At 39.7% G+C, this 16,502-nt stretch overlaps 1 protein-coding gene across 6 annotated transcripts in view; it reads right to left on the bottom strand.

The window, feature by feature from the left end:
- Positions 1–1,124: 1,124 nt before the first annotated feature.
- BACH2 (BTB domain and CNC homolog 2) overlaps positions 1,125–16,502 on the bottom strand; it is a 234,676-nt gene continuing 219,298 nt past the window's right edge. For all 6 annotated transcript variants that reach the window (XM_082216843.1, XM_082216845.1, XM_082216842.1 and 3 more), the window contains 2 exons: positions 9,466–9,672; positions 1,125–8,124 (listed from right to left, as the gene is read on the bottom strand). In XM_082216843.1, the coding sequence (XP_082072969.1) occupies positions 7,642–8,124; positions 9,466–9,672 (690 nt within the window). In that variant the 3' untranslated portion in view covers positions 1,125–7,641. The remainder of the gene's footprint in view (positions 8,125–9,465; positions 9,673–16,502) is intronic.

The following is a 16,502-nucleotide window of genomic DNA, read 5'->3' as shown; positions in this document are numbered from 1 at the left end:
AATTGCTTCAAGCTGCACACTTAAATGTTTGGTTGAATAGGAAACATTAACTAAAGGATAAAGAAAGACATGGTGGGGAAGACCCACTTCCATGTTTTTCACAAACTTTTAGTGTTTTCTTTACTAGTAAATGAAGATTTTTCTAAAAGATACCATGCCCAAGGAATACGAGATAAATCACAAACTAAACAACTCTGTATTTAGTTTACAAAACCTAATTGACAATAATGTACAGCATGTCAACACATTCTATTACATGAGATCTTAAATAATATATACAATGCCAAAGTAATAATGACATGCGCAACTCAGTATTTCAAAGCTGAGCAGTCCAAATATTCCTGAAATAAGTCCATGTGAGCAACTCTCTAAATGCATTAAAGCTACCTGAAGGTGGCTCACATGTGTATATTGCTTTATGAATGTTAATAAGACCCCCATGTGAGAAAACGCTCATCAAAAGCTTGGACACAACCTTCATAGTAGCTCACATGACCTTGGATACAATGCTTTATAACTGAGGCAGCTCATTTGTTCGGCTGCACGCCACTGAGGGCTGAACATGAATGTGTGATTCCATTAAAATTCGCCTTAAAAGTAAGCTAAGATCATGCAAAGGTGAATTCTGCCCATGATAAAAGCCTGTGGCACCTACACCAATCTTGCTACCTGAAGTGCAAATGAAGACCAATAGTGAGCCAGTATGGACAATGGCAGAATGCCTAATCCCTACATAACGCTACATTTAGATGTAGTCTTGCAGTTTATTTAAGATCTGGTATCTAACAGCACAACCGTGACCATGTCTATTCAGAAGTTGTTGCTGGCATCCACCTGTCTTGAGAGACAATGGGGCGTGCCTCTGGGGGTGAAGTCACAGGTAAGAGCTAAGTGCAGGGTGAGGATCAAAGGAAGACAAACTACCACAGAAGGAGCACAACGCGTTCCTCCACCAACGGAACTATGCCTCCCCTAAACCCCTATATACCCCCGAAGTAATTTCTATTGAATTTACTGGGGCTTACTCCCAGGTAAACGGAGTTAGGACTGCTGCTTTAGCCACCTTTCAGATTTGCTTGCTTTTCAATGAACATAACATTAAATTCAGAGGCAGAGATCTACAATACGTAATGATATGTCTTTATTTCATCAACAGAAATGGTGTCTAGACAAAATTCAGTTAACACTATCAATTCAAATGAATGGAAAAGGTTTTCTTTTTCTTTGCACGATACTGTATTTACAATGAGTAAATGAAGTCTTAAATTTATTAGTTCATAGCAATGCTGTTTTTTTTCTCCAAAAAGGTAAAAATTCTTAGTAACAAGGAATAAGCATCAACAGCCATTTCATTTATACAATATAAATCACAAGAAACCACAGTCACCTAGAAAAAAAATAATAGACAAGCTTAAGAACTAGTACAATAAAATGATGCATTGAATTAAGTTACATTAATCGCATAGAATCTGTGTAAAAAGTATATAGAAAAACACCTGATGCAACTTGTTACAGTCATTGACCAGTTATGAGAGGTACAGAGGATTATACAGGTAGATATGTGTGAAAACTGTCCATACTGTCTGACCTGGGGAGGAAGAGAAGAGGGATTGCATCCCCTTGCATACACTGATAAAAACCCTGTTTTGAATATGGCCTCTGAAGTTTGTAAGGCATATAGTAGAGGTGCACTTGTATCCCACTGGTTCTGGAACAAACTTGGGGTGTTCTCCACCCTTGAAATAAAAAGTTGACCCTTGAATTGAATGGCAAAAATCAAGCATCCAAAGATCTCCAAAGTGTTTAGCATAATTTCTGATTGGAGGGATCCAGATATATTCAGTCATATCACAAGTAGTAAATATACAAGTTTCTGAAGCACACATCATCTTTTTTTGTGACATTGCAAATGTAAGAGCTTAAACTTGCTTTCAAAACAACACACAATTCTATGGTTAAGTGGGGTGGGTGGGGAAATCCCGACTAGATACTCAGGATGGCTCTCCAAATCTGAACTGACCTATTAAGACAGAGTGCTATGGGAAATCCTAGGCTGAGTTTCTGACTCAAAATTCCTTCAAATCAATGGATAACTAATTCCAGAATGGGAAACTGAGTCACATTTCAAACTCTGAGCAATGAAAAAAGTCAATTTCTGACCAAACTGCTTAGGTTTTTCAGTTCCAAAGATTGCAGTCCTATGCACACTTAGCCGGGAATAAGTTCTATCAAAAAGGAAGCAAACATGCTGCACAAATGTACATATCAATTACCACACTGCATAGGTGTCTAAACTTGTATGTAAACTGGACTTCTATAATAGAGCTGATGTTGTAATAGAGTTAATGACATGTCCAACAATAAAAGGTATTTAAACCAGTCATAAAATTTTTCTTTTAAGTTTGAGAAGGGAATTTGAATAATTAACGCTCCACCGGAAAAGTGGTTTCCATCACAATGGTAGAACCATATGAGCATTATAATTTAAAAACAAACACATATCACTAGTTTTAATGGGGTTTTTTAAATATATAATATTGGTGGAGTGTAGGAAAATACTGTAATTCTTTTACACGGCAAGCAATGACATTCTAACTTCCAGAGAAAATTATAATAATTTATTAGTAGTCTACAATCCACCAAACTATAGATTTTAATATACATAAAATTGTTTGAATGGACTTAACATATGTACATGTACAACTCTATTCTGCAGCATCATTTGATGCCTGAGTCTTGAAATAATTCAAATATTATAAATATACATAGTATAAACAAGCAAAAGTACACACACTGATTTTATACTGGAGATAGAAATTAGCTACCACATTTTAGCAAGGTTTCCCTTAGGCTACATCAAATCCTTCCCCCCCCCCCCATTTTGTCCCTATCCCCCTTCTCTAAATAAAATTTTAAAACGGGTACACAATTAAGCTGATGTAACAAAAATAAGGGGATAAATAAACACAAAACCTTATTATTTGTGTGTGAAGACTACCTCTTGGAGTCATTGGTTTGAGCTGGGTTGGTGAGGCTTGCATAGGCTTATCAATACTACCCATTAGGCCAGATGCTCAAGGAACATTCTAGCTTCATCGGCTAAACCTACATGTATTATCTTTATTTATTTTTAAAAGACACCCATGAAGATAAAATGGTGGAATGAGATTAAAGGCTCTGGAGGTCTCTTTATTTTAGAATTATTCTGACTCTGGCATACAAACTTAAAAAACCCCCAAACATATAGCAGTTTGTCACAATGCTTACCATATTCCATCTTGGGAAGAATTCATTTTTGTTTTAAGAGCTCTGAGGAAAACTGAAATCCCACAGATGTAGCTTTTTCTCATCACAGCAAGGCACTGACGAGAAAAACCACACCTGGTGAACCTCACAGAACTCCTGTCAGGGGTGGAAACAAAAAGGCTGAATGTTTTTCTTTCTTTTTCTTAAAAAACCTGCCTATATAAGTATGCTGGGTATTTATCAAAGCTTTTGAAATTAAAAGCTTGGACATGAATTGAATGTAACCCTTAACCACCATATTATCAGCAGCTGAATCTGTTACACTAAGTTTTATCCAACGTCCACACTATTTTTTTAAAAGACAGCAGTTGTAAATACTAATCACAGTGGTTTGTGTATCCAATGATATTTTTTTTTACTTCCTTGGGAACAAAAATACATGGATTAGATCCAAAAAATAAAAATAAAAATAGTGCATCTTTAAAGCAGCATATATCCTTAGAAAGACATTGAATAATTTACTTGCACAATATATAAAATAATAGTTTTATACTGCAGCATCAAACTCTGACGCCTGAGTCGTCGTATGTTAGGTCTAGAATGTAAATATGGGGATGTCTTGGTAACTTGATTGAGTCTTTTTTTTTCTTTTAAACTAGCTCTTTTGTTCCAGAATCAGGTTGCAATGAACTTCAGTTGTATTCAAGGCACCCCCAAGATAACACGGAGAAACAAATATATTACATAGTGTAATTCTCACCTGACAAAAGCAGAAAAAGCCTAAATGAAATGAGGTTTTCTGGCAATACAAAGTATAGCAAAGGCAAATAAAAAGGAGGACTAGTTGCAGATTGGACAAAGCTAAATGCATACTCCTTACATGCTCTTTGTATCAGTGCAAAAGCAGTTTCCATTTAGCACAAAACGTCAAACTGAGACAAACCTATTAATTCCTTTATGAATTTTTTTATCAATTGAAGGTATTTTCTCCTTCTGCATTGTTCAGCAATGCCTACTTATTTATTTTCCAATAGAAGTTTGGTCAGTTCAAATGTGTCGCTTCGTGTCCAGTTCTGAAGCTAATTCTCCTACATGTCTCTCTTGACATTAACCCAAGAGCCACATGTAGTTCTGAAGAACCATACACAATATATAGTCCAATGAAGAAAAATATACATATCAGTCATTTGTAAATGGTGAAAAGCTAAACTCATCCTAAAAAGCTTGAAACGATAGACTTATCTGAGCAGTGGACTTTAAAAAATCAGTTTTTCCAAGAAAAGAAAACGGAAGAAAAAGGTAGAGAGAGGCCCAGCACCAATGAGAGAGCCAGGTCAATACAATAGCTGTGGAACAATATGTTCTGTCAATTGCATTTAAACCACTGGAATGAGGTCAAAAGTACCAGTTGCACGTGAGTTGGTGTGATAGCAAATCTTCATGTCAGAAAGCTAGCTCAGACTTGGTTGAATACCCATACAAACCACAACTAGCTGGAGGTCACTTAAAAATAAAGAAGGCAACAGAAAAAAACAAACATTTGAACAATACTGTCGACTGAACGATTACAACAACAAAATCTCAAATGCAAAAACCTGGCTTTAAAGCCATAATGCAATTCACATGTAGCTTTAAAAAAAATCTAGCTTCCATCACTGTCCATCTCACAGAAGTTAAGATTTCTTTGCAAAGCACAGAAGGGCTCTGCAATGTCAACTGATTACAAGTCAATCCCCTCATAGTTGCATATCCCCTAACCCCCTAAAGAGCTTCTGTTTTCTGCACACAGAATTGTTGCAAGCTTCCAATATAATTAAATAGCTACAAAGCGAGTCAAGGACTTTCTCACCCCTGCGCCAAAACATCCTACAGCTTGAACTAGCATCCTTATGACATATATAAATAGATGAATAATTAGAGTAAGTTTTTGTTTGTTTTACAGAAATGGTTAATACTTAATTTATATATTTAAAAACATAGCAGTTCCAACCTACATAAGAACATCCCTCCCTTCCTAGTAAATAAATGTGGCACATGCAATGGATACGCCTCCTGGTTGGCAGGTAGGTTGCAGTGAATTTGAAGTACAGAGAAGAAACAGGACTGGCAAGCTGTCTGCATAAGCTGATAAAAAAGAGGGTGTCAATTCATCCTTTAGAAAAACAATGCAGATTTACTGAGTGCCATACCGCTTAGTGTAAACATTAGCACTGAGAAACATATTGTCATAGTTAATAGGGGGGAAAAACCTGTTTGAATCACATGGGGTGGCTCAATATGGTTTTACCCACAGAAAAGGTGAACAGTACCAATCTGTAAACCATAGATGCCATCATAAAATATAGCTCAAAGCACCCTGGCACAATCAAGATAGAAAGTCACTTTAAAAACAAAACAAAACAGAGGACACAATCCATCAGGGATAAGGTGATGAGGGAAAAAGTATCCTACAAAAAATTCCTTGAAATCTTTGGATGTTATGCAAAAGCATCTCTCTTGAGCAATTCCCATCAATCACAATAAAAATGGTGTAGGAAAAGTCCTGGTGGATTGTGCCCACCCATTCCCTGAAGAGTTGTTCCATGTGTTTGTTGGGCAGATGTTACATCTGAAAGAAGCTTGCCTTGCACAATCACCATGTGAGTCAGGTCAGCTGGAGTTTTGTGAATTTCCTTGAGTTTCAGTACTTCTGAAACTTGTCCTCCAACAAAGTTTCCTCTGAGACAGATGCTGCTTTGTGCTGATAAAAATAATGCAAACTGAGGGAACCTGACAGCACAATATTTCTGACACATGGGCAATCACTGCAGAATCACTGCAGAAATGCATGCTTTTTAGCACTTTGGGGTAGAGATTGCTCTAAGCAAGCCTCTACATCTCTATATTACAGGGCCAGTCCTGGAAACCTTTCACGTAGACAGTTTCTCATACTTTTGTGGAGCTGAGTTAGAGTTGAACAAATGCCAGTGTAAATAGGAAGCAAGTGTAGTGAAACACTGCTGTTAACGCCTGCATAACATGGTGTACAGCAGAATTACACGCTGAGGCCAATAGGACTATTGGAAGGGATGAACAGCACTAGTACGACATAAATAAGCAAGAATTGCAGTGGGAAGCTTAATTCAAACTTCACTGAGTCTCATGGAACTATGTTCACCAACGTAAACAGCCTGTGTCTTAAGCTATAGTTCTCAATATCAGTGACATACACTGGCCACTGTACAGTTTTTAAGGTGTCTTTGTAAGTATCAAACGATACTTGACAAATAGAAAATCCCTCTTATAGAAAGAAGAAGAAGCAGCGACTTAATATCTGAATTGGGGAAGTAAAAGAAAGAAGAAAAAGACGAATACAGAAAATACCCAATTCACACTATTGGGTGAATTCCATATTTGGCAAGATTGTTATTTCCCTACATAATCATCTCCTGAGTGGTGTTGTTGTTTTTTTATATAAAAAATGTTGTTTTACTTAACAGATAACAATAAAAAAGCAAAGAATACAGTATATGAGTTATACTGAAGTCACAACTTCATTTATGAAAAGGGGTTTGATCCAAAACTCAGTGCAAGTGGCAAAGTTGACCATCGCTGTACAGTATTGTGAGAGGATTCAAATAAAACCCACTTTGCTCAAATGGGCACATAAAAGACAGCTGTGCCACAAACACTGTGTATATTAAAATTTCAAATCAGCTTCCAACATTAAACTTTATAAATAAAATACAAACTGAATGATATTGCTGAACCGTGAACCTAAGTGGTGGTGAGAAAATATTAAAAACAGTTACAAACTACTACCTAGCATTGACAAAAAAAAAGGAATGTTGGAATTTGTTTATACAATAGAAATGGAAAAAAAATTCCAGTTGTTTTCATGAGAAAAAATTGAGGCATGCAGGGATTTTTTTTTGCATATGGATATATATTTTTATATATACTATATATAGTATGTACAGTTTAGTTATAAAACTTTGATGTGTAAAGAAGCTGTCTTCAATGAAAAATTGAACATTCAGAGGAAATTCCTGAGTTAGGGTTTTGTGACATGGGCCACTGAGAAAAAAGCTGCGTTTGGGTCCTCAGAGGTGTTATGTCCATCCCTGTTGAATATTGAAATTAAAATACAATAACAACAATAACAACAACAACAATAAAAAAGAAACAGACAGTGTTGCCACTGTTTTGTTCCCCTGCATGAGCAAGGGATAGCACCATAGTGAAGAAGTTAAACTCCCGCATGTAGAGAGGAGGGAATACTTAAAAACAGTATTGCTGCTAAGACCACTGTAGTGTGCACCAAATATGTTCTTCAATCTAAACAACAAACGAACGTGGCCACTGGCTGACTGAAGAATACCTTGCTAGGCATGGCGTGAAAAAGGTATACAGCCACTAGGTGTATTCCTTCCTAGGTTGCTCATCTGTTGTACATTTATCAGTCATTTCCTGACAGAAGTCCACTGTCACCGTTTGGTTATTCTGCTCGAGAGGGAGCTCCTGCTCGCAGTAAGTACCTTGGTCAGCTCCATCCAATACTCTTGCCGCTGCGCATTTGTCAGAAATGTTGTTAGGTAGCCAGTGAGCTCCTAGTTGCTGCACTGGGCTTTGCTCCGAACAGCACTGCAAGCCTTCCCCAACACACTGAGATGTCACCACATTTTGCTCTACTCCGGCTGGCGAAGGGTTGATACTGGTTGCTGTTGGAAGATCCATAGGTCTGAGGACAGGGCAGTATCGGTGCAGGTCTTGGATCTGTTCGGAGCTCTGCATATCCCTACACACTTCTTGGGAAAGGCAGGAGAAATTATCTAACAGCTCCCCCATGCATGCTTTCAATTGGTTCCTTTCTGATAGAAGTTTCTCCTTCTCACAAACCTGAGAGAGAGAGAGAGAGAGAGAGAGAGAGAGAGAGAAGTGAAAGGTCTTAATTTTAAGAAGTATGGTGTATCAGGCTTCTAGAACTCAGAAATAAATCCAGGCAAAGCTAATTCATACATTACACAGAATGATGTGGCAAAGCTCTGGACTATACAACTTCAGACTAGAGATGGAGTGAAGATTTGAAGCAGAGTTTCTTGACCATGTGAGGATCACTGCTTGAATTCTTGTAGATAAAATCAAAAGGGGCACTGCATGCTAAGTGTAGGCTCCCTGTCCCAACCTCATTTCTGTTCACACCCCAAAGAGGAGAGTAAAAGCAGTCATTAGCAGAGTCTCTATACGGCTAATGTGTTCTGCTTATATTGGCCAGGAAGGAGGAGAGGCCTTCCATCTGGGTAGCCCTTGACTTCTTGCTGCTTCAACCCCTTCCCCCAAAATAAGGTCATTTCTCCTCAGATAATGGCAGGGTGAAGGGATAGAAGGCAGTAGAAGGAACCAGGCTCTTTGAGGATTCCTTCTAGAATGCTTGAAGAGGGCTTCAGGCAATTGATAGTACACTCAAAGGCCCAATTATTTTTCAGGGCACGCACTAGGAGGTTTGTACACTCCTGCTTCAGACTGCAGTGGTTTGTGTGCATTTGCACACATGTGACTTTTTTTATGAAGTGCACAACCATGTAAAAAGCCCTCCCCCTCATGCAGTAAAGTAGCACACCAGAGAGAAAAGTATAGCTCAGCCCTCTCTTAGAAGAGTGCAGACAGTTTCTTATTAAAAGGGAGCGTTCAAAAACGGGACTTTCTACCATTTGCACTCTATAAGGTGTGGTACACATCCAAAATTTTACCACAATCTAAAACCTCTTTCTATGTAATGTGTAGAGCAGCCCAGAGCTCTAGTTAGGTCCATTTCCGATGTCTGTAACAGCCAGGGGAAGAAACATGCAACTTGCTGATCTTATATATTGCAATTTCTACCTGTTTCTTCACTTTCCAAAAACTGCTGGGCCATATGTGCTAAGGACAAGCACAGGTAACTTAGGTAGCCCAGAGGGCAAAGGCAGATAAGAAATGCTTAGGGCTGCAGAGGAGAAAGGAAAAAATATGGTGACCAAACTTCACGCACATGCCTCTCTTCACTTTGGCATGACCAAAAGATGCACAGAAGTGGGATTTAAATATACATGTAGGCGTGAATCATGTGAAGGCACATGATTGCTAACACTAAGCAGGGAAACAACCTAGAACCCTTATGAAGTCAGTAGTAGGCTGAACTGTAGAAGCAAGGAAGGGCACAGAATGCAAAAATAATTAAGACATAAAAAAGGTAAAACTCACCAACTTGCGGATTTCACATTCTAAATTCTGAATACAGTCCAGTTTTCTCTTACGGCAACGCTGAGCTGCAATCCGGTTTTTACTGCGCCGCCGAACATCATGGATAAATTCCAATTGCTCTGAGGTTAATTTGTGCATCTTAATCATCATCTGGAAATCATTCCTTGGAAGATCCGTGATTTGATCTACAGGAAATGGAAGTTTCACCTGGGGGGGGGGGCAGAGAGAAAAAAATATTCAGATTCCTTAATTAATGAAGTATTTAACAGCTGTTTAGGGAAAGAAGATTTTATCCAAAGAGGGTTGACAACATCTATACTAACTGCTGCATTCTAGTCAGCCTGGAATACTTATAGAAGTTAGTGTGTAAGTTAATGTTTATATAATAAAATCAGCAGTGCTACCTCTATCTCTAGGTAATTATAAATTGCATAGGATTCATTTACATATAAGAAGAAACTAGTCTACTTGATAGAAGCTCCACTTGTGAGAATTAGGGTTTTTAATTTCTATAGTGCAAGATTTTGCTATAAACTCTAAAACAAGAACTATTTTGTAATATTTACTGAAGTTATTTATGCCTTATGTTAACTGTTTTAGTAGAGAGTTCAACCAACTTATATCAGTGGAACTATATACTATCCAATTCGACAGCCAGCATATAAAAGGTTAGAGCAAATACATCAATGCAATGGCACAAAAATGTTATGCAAGCAGTTCAGTGACCCTTGAGGTTCACACACTGGCACAAATGTTCAGGATTTTGTTTGTTTATTTAGACATTTACTTCCCACTTTTCTGTGATAAAATAAAGTCAAGGCAACTTACAATGAAAATGAGAAAATTAAAAACAAAACCAACAAATTAAAAACAAAGTAGTATACATAGGCCTTCAAGGTTCCTAAAATGTTTTTCCCTCTAAAGGAATGAATTATCCTAAGGGACTGAGAATAAAATAAGTAACATACTGTCATTACATAAGCATATGGCACATTCATATTTGGAATAGTGTGTTTAGTTAGAACTGGGCAAAGTACAGAAAAGAGCAACTAACAGCCCAATCCTTTACATCATTATTATTTTTTATTAAATTTCTATACCACCCTTCATCTGAAGATCACAGGGCAATAAACACACACACACAGATAGATATGTCGGTTTTCGAACGTAATCTGTTCTGGAACACATTTCGTCTGCTGAAACGTTCGAAAACCGAAAACTCAACATGGAAGCCTCAATATGGAAGCCACATGGCATGTTCGACTTCCAAGGTGTGTTCGAAAACCGAATCATTTACTTACGGGTTTACGGCATTCGAAAACCAAAATGTTTGTCAACGTAGACGTTTGAAAACTGAGGTACCACTGTCTGTGTGTGTGTAACATAGTAACAAACAAAGCATATCTACTCAGAAGTAAATCCCATTAAAAGAAATAAGTAAATCCCATTGAGTTTAATGGGACTTATTCCCAGGTAAGTATGTATATGACTGCTGCCCGAAATAATCAATATATTGGGAATACCCTTCCTACAACTGAACACTAAAGTCACTATTCTAATTTATAGAAAAGATGGCATAAAAACATTTATTTACAAGAAAGAAAGAATGTCATGGAAAGAAACATAATCCCCCCACCCCCAACTCTGCCCACACCTTTTGTTCTGGAATCAACAGTGGTAGTGTTGACAGCAGGTTCAGGACAGACAATAGGAAGTACTTCTTCAAACAAGGCATAATTTTACTTCCCCAAGACACTATGGTGACTACTATCTTAGATAATGTAACATAGGAACAGGGATCCTGTGGCCCTCCAGATATTCCAATGACCTCAACTCCCATCAGCCTTAGCAAGCATGGCCAATGGTCAGGGATTATGGGAATTATAGTCACTGGCAGAGGAAGAAGCGTGCGGGGGGAGCGCACCGCCCCTAGAAGTGCAAACCTGGCGGGGTGCCATCGTGGCTGCCCCCACCCGTGCTGGGTGTCACGCCCCTACGGGCAGCACACCACACCCCTAGGATGCATGCCACGCCCCCAGGACATGTGTCACACCCTTTGGGTGGCACACCACACGCCTAGGATGCACAGCACGCCCACAGGATATGCGCCATACCCCTATGGCTGATGCACCACGCCCCTGGGACAGCTCCGCCCCCGCCTGCTCTCCGCCCCCCAGTGCCGGAGCATGAAGCTCTGCCACTGATTGTAGTACCACCTCTGAAGGACCACAGGTTAAAGCTACTCCTTGGGAAAGAATCAGACAAATTAATGGAGCACTGGTTTCTTAACAGCTATTCACCACAGCTGAATAGAAGCTCCATTCTCAGAAGTAGTATTCCTCCCAGCAGTAGACCGTGCAACACCAAGCTCTTGCTCTGAGTTTCTAGAGGCACCTAGTTTGACTATTCCTGGAAATGGATAAGAATACTGATCTAGCAAGATAGATCTTATGGTTTTAGGTCATGTTACATGGGACCAATTAGTCCGCAAGGTGCCTTGACATCTTTCGTCCTTTTATGTACGAAAACAGCCCACTACGCTAGAATACATCGTGAATGCATCTTTGCTTGTTTCAGTTATCCACAATGGCCACGAGGTGGTGCCAGGCCTTTAAGTTTCACACTAAAAGAAAGACTGCACTTAGAAATGGGTAAACAGAATGAGGAAAGCCTTTATATTCTTTTGCCAATTGTAGAGTTTGAAGAGAACCCAAGGGTCATCTAGTCACAGATTCCTGAGGAAAACTCTTGTTGATATTTCATTGCAGATTTTAGTACTTAGTATGGATGCTGTCAAATACATGGAGACAGAGATACCTACTATTACTTTAGAAGCCAATTCAAACCTTTCTGCCTGTTTTAATACAACAAATAGTGTGCATGTCACCTGTGTTAGCACTAGGTTTTGGAGGGTGCTTGAGCAAGAAACCCAAACAGGCCCTGGTCTCTCACTAACTCCTCATTGCTATCATCATCACCAGCTGCTGCTTGTCTTCTTCAACACCACTGCCACCTGCTTGCTTGCCAGGCAGTGAGCTAATGGACAACAGATGACAGTGCCACCTACTCCTCCCCCTAACATTAGAACCAGCCTGCTGGATCAAAGCAAAGACACATCTGGATCAGGCCCAATGATCAGCAACCAGATGCCTATGGGAATCGTGCAAGCCAGACATGAGTAACAGCATTATCCCCACTTGTTATTCCCAGCATCTGGTATTCAGAGGTACAACACCCTCAACAATGGGGGTAGAACACAGCCATCTAGCCCAGTGTTTCCCAGACTTGGATCTCCAGCTATTTTCAGACTATAATTCCCATTCTATAGTCTAAAAACAGCTGGAGACCCAAGTTTGGGAAACATTGATCTAGCCTTATGCCACCATGAATTCACCGTATCCTCTATTTACTCTAAGTTGGTAGCCATCACTACAACTTGTGAGAGTGAATTCTATAGTTTAATTTTGTGCTGGGTGGATAAGTACTTTCTTTTGTCTCTCCCACATCTTCCAATTTTCAGCTTCTGGTTCTAGTATTATCAGGGAAGGAGAAAGGTTTATTTCCCTACCCAGTTTCTGCACACCATACATAATCTTAGGAGAATTGTTTCAACCCCTTGATCATTTTGGCTGCCCCTTTCTGACGTTTCCCCAGCTCAACGAAATCCTTTCATGAGGCGTGGGAGCCATAACTGAGCACTGTAGTCCATGTGCAATCTCACTATGGGTTTGTATAATGGCTTATACAACACAGTAAGATTATTATATTGACAGTTTTATTTTCAACCGCTTTCCTAAGGTTCCCTAACATGGAACCCATCGTTTTCACAGCTGCCACATATTGGGGTCAACATCTTCATCAAGTTAACCACTATGACCCCAAGATCTTGTTCCTGGTCAGTCACTGCCAATTCATCTCACATAAACAAATATGAATTATTATTTTTTGGGGGGGAGTTACCCAATGTGCACAACTGCAAATTCTAACCACTACTGCTGTCTGGGCCAGAGCAAGAGGCAGGTAAACAAACAAGGAGGTTGCAATGATAAAGAAGAGGAGCAGGTCCAGGAGGCTCATCAGTGTACCCCCTGCTGTTTGGGTGTGGGTCTTTGGCAAACACCGGACCATGTCAGCCCCTAAACACCAACCCTGAAAGTTACACATAATGTGGCATTCACTACAGTGTAGTTTTTTCTACATAGGAAAGCATAAAGAGCAACTATTTCATTCCATTTCTTTGCGTATGACATTTGCTCATAGAATTCTATAGACTCCACAGTCACAGGAATGCATCAATATCTATCCACACATTCTGCACAGTGGACTTCACCCTCACATCCCACCAATGACGGCCAAAGATGGCACCATATCAAAATACACACTGCTGCTGCAGGTCATGAAAGAACAAGAAAAGAGCTGCCAGAAAAAACAATGATTTGTTTGAATACACAGAAGCTGACCTTCGACACAGTGATGTGGACTATTAAGACTGCTGACTAGTGATTATGAAGAATGTTTGGCTTCCTTTTAATGCCCTTTGGACCATAAACATTCCACGTTAGATGTGAGTAACTGCATATATGTGTGACCCCCTCCGTGGAACTGCAGTAGAGTAAGGACCAGGGAGGAATTTTTTCACAGACGTATTGGGCTGGGTCTGGGGGTGTTGCGGACTTCATGGCAAACACTCTAACTTTAGGGCAGAAGAAGCATTGGTCTGGATCCTTAGCAGGAATGGGCACAGGAAGGGCCCCCTTGCCCCATCCAAGTGTGGGATCTCCTTAAGGGATCTTGGAGGGCACTGCTTGTTGTCCAGCTCAGGGGTTGACAAGCAACCATGCCCCCTGCCAGTGACTGAAGAAGGTCCACTGGAAGTGGTTCATGTCATGGCAGGTCCCTAACACTGGTACACTGCATCTATCAAAAGAAAGCATGTCAACCAGCAGGACGACTTGTTGATCAATGGATCATGTCCAATGCCTATGGCAACGGATACATGCCCAGTGCCTATGGCAAACCTATATGACTGCAGTCAATAAGGTTGTGGCCTAATTACAATCTAACACCTGTCTCCTGGTCTTCATTCGCTGCCTGCACAAGTCCCTCCATGGCTTCTCTGTGCCTGGGTCTGCAATACACAGTCGCTCTGGAAGTTCCCCCAAATTATTCATTCAGAACAGAAATAGCTGATGTAAATGAAGTTTGCCCATATATTTGTTACAAAGAAGGAATGTAACATATTTGAAATAATTCATTTACAATAATGCAAAGCTCACAGATTTGGCACTTTCTTCTTTCCCTAAAAAATAAAAAAAAGGAAGTGGTTGTTGCACAGCAGTTAAGATGTGGTGCCATTGTTAATTTTAGATTGGCTATGGACCATCTCCCTATCCATTTGTATAAGCTGGGGGGAAATGTGTTTTCAAGAATCTATCAAACATTAACAGACCTTGAGGTGAGGTAACTATAAAAAGAGGATGTTTAAAAATAAACTGTTGCTGGTTTGGGTCTTGCACAGTGTAAATAACATCTTAACAAATGATCTGAGATGTTTCAAGATAGAAACAACTGTACAGGCTTCACAATTCCAGTGTGATGTTATAAACAACAACCAATAAGGCTAAAGAGAAAAGCTTTAAAGATTTGATGTTTAACATTTAAATAGCTGCACAATTAATCACTGCACATTTCTTTCTTCAGATATATGTTGTTTAAAAAACAAATCACAAAAACACCCTCCAGATATTTTTTTCTTTTTTAAAATTCACAGCAGTGTCCTTCTTGGGAGAATGTACCTCATAAATATTGCAAGTCCAGACATGTGTACCTGCCTTCTAATGTCATTGCTACTCACAGTGAGCTGCATAGAAGGTGACATATAACAATGAGGGATGGTTAAGTTACCCTTATGACACACATACAAAAAGCATGAAATAAAAGTCATTCAAGATCTGGGGATTCCTTTTTCTGTGCATTACTGCACAATGTGCTCTGTTATTTCATGAATTTCACAGGTATAATTTTGAAAAAGAAAAAAAGATGGGTGTAATTCAGTTCCTCATTTATTGTGCAGGGATCATCACACACACCCAAGTTCACAAGGTATCCCCAACAGCAGCCAGCACCTGAGGGCTGTGCATTCAATTAAACCAAGTTACGCAATGTCAACAATGCTATTGTGAACCAGGCCATGGCATGGCCATGGGTGGCTTCCTGTACATCATAATAATTACATGAATGATATATTCTAGTGTTCAGTTAATGCATGGGGGCGTGAAGGGGGTGCAGGGAAGGGGAAAATGGCAGCCTAGGCCCCCTCATGTCCTCATCACTACCAGCTCCACTCTCAATCTTCCCAAGTTGAGTTGGAAGGTCTGGGGAGGGATTCCTTGTGCATTTGGCAGAATGTGCTTATAAACTGCCATCACCCTTAGAAAAGTTTATGAGTGTTTTCAGCTAAATGCACTTAGAAGCCCCCTTCAGACCATTCCATTCAACATGGGAAGGTTGGGGCACAGGTGGTGGGAACAGGGATTTGCTCCCACATGATCTTTGAATGACTGAATAGGGCTTATAGTCCGACGGTATCTGCATTAAGCCACTTCCCGTGCAATTTGGGTGATGTCAGTGTTGTCTTGGCCTTTCCCCTCCTGGGGAAAAAAAAACCAGCTTTGTGACAGAGTGACTGAAATAACTACAAGCACACAACTGTATTACAGTGAGTGTGTTCTCAATATCTTGCTTTTTGAAATCCTGCTTTTATGCCTTAAACAGGTTTCCAAAGCACCCAAAACACAGGAAAACTTTAAAAATACAACCGAGGAGCCAATTTGTGTTGCTCCATTGGCCAGGAAAATGCTAACGCCGATCCAATCTCAAATTAGCTCTATGTGGTAGCATCCCAGCTTTGGAATAGCTTTGCCTCTTGAGACTAGACAGTCATTGACACTGGATGGGTTGTGATCTGAAGCAAAGACCATTTTCTTTTTCCAGGCCTTCTAATAGCATTGGCGATATGGTATTTTTTAGATTAAGGG

Source organism: Podarcis vaucheri (genome assembly GCF_965113315.1).
Source record: "Podarcis vaucheri genome assembly, chromosome: 3".
Classification (NCBI taxonomy): domain Eukaryota; kingdom Metazoa; phylum Chordata; class Lepidosauria; order Squamata; family Lacertidae; genus Podarcis; species Podarcis vaucheri.
Note: the sequence above shows the minus strand (reverse complement) of the source record. Positions and strands in the feature narration are given on the sequence as shown.